Raw genomic sequence first — 7,172 nt, 5'->3', positions numbered from 1 at the left:
TTCTAGCATGGAAAGTTGGTTTTAGAGAGGTCACTTGCGAGACGGATTATTTGGATGCTTTTATCCTTGTTAATGATAGAAACAACCAAGTGCCAAGTTCTGATAATGATTTGGTGACTAAAATCAAAGAGGTCTTACGTTGGAATTGGAGAGTAGAAGTCAATCTAATTCAAAGAGATGTCAACCAAGTTGCTGATGCTTTAGCTAAATATGCAGCATCTAATTACATACAGCAATTGGAATAGAATGAGCCTTGGGAAGATTTAAAAGTGTTGTTGCAAAGGGACTACGTCCCTAGTGTTTAGTGTGTTTTCTTTGTTTCTTCTTATCCTTAGACACCAAAAAAAAAAAAACTTTGAAAAGAAGGTTATTTCTATAGTAAAATTCCAATGTGTCATTCTTTATGTTCATTCTGAGTTTTTATTAAGATATCAATGTTTTCACTCTTCATTCATCATGACCCTTATTAACATACTACTCCTATATGAAAACATTCTCATTACACTTCACATCTCATGACCGTGTCAAGTTTTTCTATCCTATTTATAAGCTTGCTTTACATGTACACACTTTTCGGAAATTTTAATTTTTATAATTTTAAATTCAAATTCAAAATTAAGAAAGGAGATTTCTCCATTCTCTATTTCCAGTTTTTTCTCTTCCTCCTCAAAATTAAAAAAGAGATTCTCTCTATTATTTTTTTCTCTTCCGTACACTTATTCTTTTTTTCTTTAATTCTTATTGGTTTCCATTGTTCACTTTCTTGAGACACACTCCCACTATCAGACGGAGGCACCAAGCTTTGTAGGAGATCTACTTCAATCACAGATTTATAATGCTTTGTGATGACGAGTTATGTATGTTCCTTATTATTTGATCTAATATATATCTTCTAATATTGGTAATATTTGAAATGTTATTGTTGTTGTTATGCATATGCGTTTTTGTTTAGTATGTAGTTGTTCATGAAAAAAAGCCAAAACCTCATTGTTCTTGCCGGAAATCTATTTCCAATTTGCCAAAAGGTCTTAACCTCTTTTCCTCTTATATTCAATTTGCTTACAATATACAAAATCAAATGAGATTTCTAAGTAATGAAACATGAATTGCCTATAAATTTGATTTTTAGGATTTAGGACTTTGTCCTGGAGTAATTAATGGGATCATCCGCATATTTGCTATTCAAGTGTCTTGAATTAATTGTTCTATTTAGGATTTTTATTTTCTGCCTTTGAATTGGATTCTGCATTATTTTTTTGCCTTTCTCATTTATTGATGTTATTATGAAAGACAGAAAATAGGAGAGGATAACAATGATCATACTTAGAAAAATATATAATATTGATTATAATTATAATTAATAGAGTTCTAATACCAAATTAGTACATGACTCTATTAGCCTCTATATTTTTCTGCCATTGATTTCATGTTCAAGATAAATGTTAGAACGTGCCAGGTTCTCCTTCCTCTTAAGTAAAGTAACTAATTAGCTTTAGGGTAATTTATACCGTAGAAAACATTGTAAATTTCGTATTTATGTTAACTTCACTACATGATTATGTTATTCTTTTTGTACTTAATATTGCATGCATCTTATTTTGAAATAGTATTGTTACAATAGAATATAAAATAGGGAGGAAATTATTAATAGAATACAACTTCAGCAGTCAATGATTCGTAACCTGTTTTGCAGATTTACACTTTTTAGACTCTTCTGCAGCAACGAAAGTGAATTTCTTTAATTTTTGTGATGTTCATTTGGGTTTAGCATCTAGAATTTTCTACCAGTTTGTGCTATTATTAGGGGAATCCTTCGACAGGTATTTATTCAATCATATTTCTTGATGAACGGATTAATTTGAGTATTCTTATAATTACTGAAGGTTATCAATGCAATATTTGAGAAAGGAGATACGATACTCTCAAGAACTTTTTCATCTTTGATGCTTTTTATGGGCAAGGAATTATAGGAAACATTTTCAACAATTCAAATCCTTGAAAGTGAATATGACATATATTGATAACTTATGACTTATGACTAAAGCACCACACTCCTTAAGTATGGAAGGTTAATACTATCTGGAAGAAATTGACCCCTTTAAGTACACAATGTTCTGGTTATTGTTGATTATTAATTTATATTTTAATTTTTTAATTAATTTAGGCTAATTTTTAATTTACTGATAGAGTTTCTCTTGCTATAGTAGACACGAATGAAATGATTATTTGTTGCAAGCATTGTGCAATTTAAGAACATGTTTCTTTGAAGTATAGTAGCTGGTAAACGTGATTTATATGTTATTATATAATTCACAAACTCAAATTCATTCTAACCTTCCTTCTCATATAGTTCTCATGTCAATCTTTTATAATATTTTGGTATCTTACGACTTTTGAATGAAAGTTGTCATGCACAAATCCATTTGTGAAATTACTTTCCACAGTGTGCGTGCATTTTCGTAAGTGCTCTGAATCTAATATTATGGTTTCACACCATTTTTGTCAATGAAAAAAAAATAAAAAGGAACTAACAATAAAAGTTAATCTTAGGAAAAACAGACCCTATTAGCTTTGATTGACATATGTTTAGTTTGGTAAAGCTTTTACTTTTCAAAAGTAGCTTATAAAAGTTAACTTCTAAAAGATGGCTTTTTAAAAGTTGTAACATTTATGTTTGGTAAATCAAATCAAAAATAGCTTTTAATAAACATAAGCAACATCAGTTGTTTCTTGATAGACATAAATGCAAGCATTAAATTTGAAAATTAGTTAACAGATGAGGTTATATTAGACATTTAAATTTTGAAAAGCACAAGCCAATTTTGAAAAGCTCTCTCCTAAGTGCTTTCAAAAATACTCCGATCTTTTAAAAGCTGCAAGCACAAGCACATGATCTTTTTTATTTACCAAACATAAAATGAGGAGTTTGACCTTTTAAAAAGTACAAGCACCTCTTAAAAAAGCTTTACCAAACCAAGCCATAGAATGATAGCAGACAAAAAATTGAAAAGTGTTGCATTATGCATGGAATATTTCTCACCTTTCTTCTCATATGATTCAATTTGGTTTATATCATATTAAGTGTCTTGATAATGATGTCGTCTTGATATGCGAGTATGTCTGTTTGATCATTGATTTTGTTGGAAAAAATTGATTAAAATTCATCATGTTCTTATGTCCAAGTAGTCATATTGTCCATAAGACTTCCTGAGTATTTAATCATTCTCATCTTATAGAAATTTTATTTGGTTGAATCTGATTGTCACATGGATATCATCATCAATTTACTTCATCAACGTATCTTTTTTGTGTGTGTTTATTTTTACACATTTTTTTACTTGCTTTATTTTTCAGCATTTTAGTTCTGGTATTAAATATTTTAAAAGTATTTTTTCCTAAAAAGATGATTAAATAATAGAAAAAAAGACATGGTACATAGGAGTTTTGGAACAAATAGGAAAATAGAAAAATATTTTGAAATGATGGAATGATTTTGTATAGTTTTCATAATATGAAAAAAATGAAAGTTTATTATTGTAATGCCACTACAAGAAAAAACACTTTTAGCGGCCATTTATTTTGTTTTTGGCGGCAATAAAAATAGCCGCTAATACATTTACTGGCAATTAGACATTAGCCGTCTTATGCTCTGTTGCTAAAAGGTTTTAGCGGCAATTATAACATTTGCCGGTAAAAACCTTTTTAATGGCCGCAAAAAGTATATAACTTTTAGCGGCCATTATCTTGGCAATTTATATGGCCACCAAAAATAGTTCTAAAATTGCAATGTTATTTATTTTTAGTGGCTATTACTATTGACACCAAAACCAAAACCTATTTTACCAGCAATTTATATGGCCACTAAAAGTATTGTAATGTTATTCACTTTTATTTGTCATTACTATCGCCGCTAAAATCTTAATACTTTTATAGTTATATTATACTTATTTTCTTAGAAACAATGAACTATCTTCACTACAAGATTTTTATTTATTTGTGGCAGTTTTTTTTCTTATTTGTGGAGGTTTATAACCCCCACCAAATGGTTTGTGGGGGTTTCTAAAACCCCCAAAATTTGAGGTGCCACGAGGTCTTTTGTGGGAGTTTTTAAAAACCTCCACAATCTATTCAGTGGGGTTTTGTGTGTGTTTGGTGGAGGTTTTTATTAAACTTTTGTGGTAGTTTTAAATCACTTTTGTGACAGTTTAAAACCCCCACAAATTGATTTTTTAATTTAACAAGAATTAACTATTTTGTGAGGTTTTCAAACCTCCACAAATCCTGTAATTAATTATTTATTTTTAATTTCAAATCATTCATTAATCTCATCCCATTTATATACTCTCAAATTAGAAATTTATTTTATAATATCAAAATTTAAAAATTAAATCTTTTATAACACAATTCCTCAATATAAGACATAACTCTATATATAAAAAAATTCTCAAAGTCAATAGTTTCAAACATAATTGCATATAGAATTGTTTTACATAACTATTACTGTTTTTCTTTAAAAAGTAAAATAAAACAATTTCAATATTTCAATGTCATCTAATTACATAAAAATCTCAAATATTTGTCCTCGGATGTCCGTTACTATCACCAGCTGATCTCCTAGCATCAAAGGGAGTAGTAGGCTCACTTTCAGCATCATTAGCCTATATGTAAACATAAGATGTTATTAGTAATTTCAGTAAAGTTAAGCATCAAGATAATTCGATATAAGCCTTACAACTCAATTTTAAAGAGCATCTAAACCTAGTGTAAGGAAACAGAAAACTGCAGCTGTACAGTTGAAGAGGCAGAAACATGCGGATATGCTTGGTTGCTTACTACAAAATGATATCATTATCCTAAAACAGGATCGGAGGCAACTTGCACTAATTTATGACCAAATTGATATAATTAATTATTTTCCTAATGCAAAACACAGCAGCAGAGCAGTTTCTCATGTTTAATGGACAACGACCACTAAAAGAATGCAAGAACACTGTGATGTCCATGTTCTTAACTATTCTCAGCCTAATTTTTGGAATCTAGAGTCGTGGGTTACCACTGATATTGAAACAAGTTGGTAAAATAGTGTAACAATTTTAACATAACACTAGCTTTTCTATAACTATTAAACACACCAATTGTTATCATTTGAGCCTTTTACTTTTAGTGTTTCAGGTTTATTTAATAAGAATTGATGATAAGAACATGTTCAATTTCAATAATTAGACTCCATTATTAATTATTATTCCATCTAAACTTATATTCCTAACAAATAAATTTATTATAAAGTTACCTCGCGGTCAGAAAAAAAGCCAACAAGTGCTTCGGGAATTCCTCCTTCCTTCATCATTAGATATGCTTTCATCATATCAAATGATTGTTGCAACTTAGACTCTAGATTATTGACCTTTTGCTGTGAATTATGTATGTCGGACTCCAAATTATTGATCTTTTCCTGTAAAATTGCAGAAGTAGTAGGCGAAGAAGATCCAGCTGAATTAGTGGAGATGGTCATCCCATTAATCCGACTTCTCACATTCCTAAAGGTATTTGTAGGCGCTGCTCCCATGCCCATGCAACAAACTCTCCCAGAGTGTTCAGGCCCCAAAACTTTACCAACAGCATCATTAGGGGACACCTCAAATTGTGTATTTGACTGTGTCATATTCAGCTCAATTTGTTCCTATTTAAAAGAATAAATAGAAACTATTCAATTTAAAAGAAGCAACACATGTAACCAATGGCATTGCAGATTATGGTTATTCTAGTGTTCCTACTTCCTAGACCATTATCACAACCAAAAATTTAAAGTGAAAAGTGCATGCAAGTGAAATGAACCACTTTCCTATAATCATTATATATTTCAATCCACAAGCAACCACACTCAAATCCCATTTTCACATGATCACATACAAATAAAATAAGATAAGATAGTAAAGATTTACAAAATACTTACCACTATAGTTAATGCCTCGTTATTTACAAAAGACCCATCCTTTCTCTTATGTGTTTCAATGTACATCATTCCTCTACTAGGCTTCTTTCCCTTTTTCAAGTACTAAAAGAGAAGGAATAAAGAGTTAAACAATTAACATATATAATGCAAGTAAAATCACACATGTACCAAGTATGTGTATATATATACCATCTCATGTCACCTCCGAGAGTTGGATTTAGATCCACAAGTGTGAGGAATGGTTTGCTTGCTTCGATTTTCCTTTCCAGAAATGTATAATAGTCCATACTTTGCCCGAGATTTGATGGCCCAAACCGGCGTTGCAAATCAGCTTCAGAATTCCCAGCGTTTAACGCTGGAACTGGCATAAAAATTGGAGTTAAACGCCCAAACTGGCATAAAAGCTGGCGTTTAACTCCAGAAATAGTCTCGACACATGAAAGCTTCAATGCTCAGCCCAAGCACACACTAAGTGGACCCAGCGTCATTTACTCATTTCTATATACCCTAGGTTACTAGCTTACTATTAATAGGATCTTTTGACATTGTATCTGTACCTCATGATAATGCTTCTCTTCTCATGGTTGGATCATAGAACTCATTCCACAATCTTTTCCTATATGTTGCCCACTTTTTTGCAATACTTTGAATGCAATACCTGTAGGCAATCTTTTCTGTGCTTGTAAAATGGAAGTGGGGCTTCAAACAAACAAACAAACAAACAAATAAATAAATAAATAAATAAATAAATACTTGAACTAATAGAAGTTTCAAATAAAATGAATTTTACCTTTATCATTGTATCAAAGCACTTGATGAGCGGATAATTTATACGCTTTTTGGCATTGTTTTTAGTATGTTTTTAGTATGATCTAGTTAGTTTTTAGTATATTTTTATTAGTTTTTAGTTAAAATTCACTTTTCTAGACTTTACTATGAGTTTGTGTGTTTTTCTGTGATTTCAGGTATTTTCTGGTTGAAATTGAGGGTCCTGAGCAAAAATCTGATTCAGAGATTGNNNTTTGAGTAGGATTCAATGATTGAATGACTGTGACGAGTTTCAAACTCCTGAGGGCTGGGCGTTAGTGACAGACGCAAAAGAATCACTGGATTCTATTCCTGCCTGATTGAGAACCGACAGATGGATAGCCGTGCCGTGACAGGGTGCGTTGAACATTTCCACTGAGAGGATGGGAGGTAGCAGGAACATTTTCACTGA

At 31.0% G+C, this 7,172-nt stretch overlaps 1 protein-coding gene across 1 annotated transcript; it reads right to left on the bottom strand.

Annotated features, from left to right (window-relative positions):
* Positions 1-4,514: 4,514 nt before the first annotated feature.
* On the bottom strand, positions 4,515-6,215 carry LOC107478764 (uncharacterized). Its single transcript, XM_016098894.3, has 4 exons — positions 6,143-6,215; positions 5,954-6,055; positions 5,291-5,680; positions 4,515-4,658 (listed from the first exon to the last, which is right to left on the bottom strand). The coding sequence occupies exons 1-4, from the start codon at positions 6,143-6,145 to the stop codon at positions 4,569-4,571; spliced, it is 585 nt and encodes a 194-aa protein (XP_015954380.1). The 5' UTR covers positions 6,146-6,215; the 3' UTR covers positions 4,515-4,568.
* Between the last annotated feature and the right edge of the window lie 957 nt (positions 6,216-7,172).

This window comes from Arachis duranensis, chromosome 3 (assembly GCF_000817695.3).
Source record: "Arachis duranensis cultivar V14167 chromosome 3, aradu.V14167.gnm2.J7QH, whole genome shotgun sequence".
Lineage (NCBI taxonomy): Eukaryota > Viridiplantae > Streptophyta > Magnoliopsida > Fabales > Fabaceae > Arachis > Arachis duranensis.
Note: the sequence above shows the minus strand (reverse complement) of the source record. Positions and strands in the feature narration are given on the sequence as shown.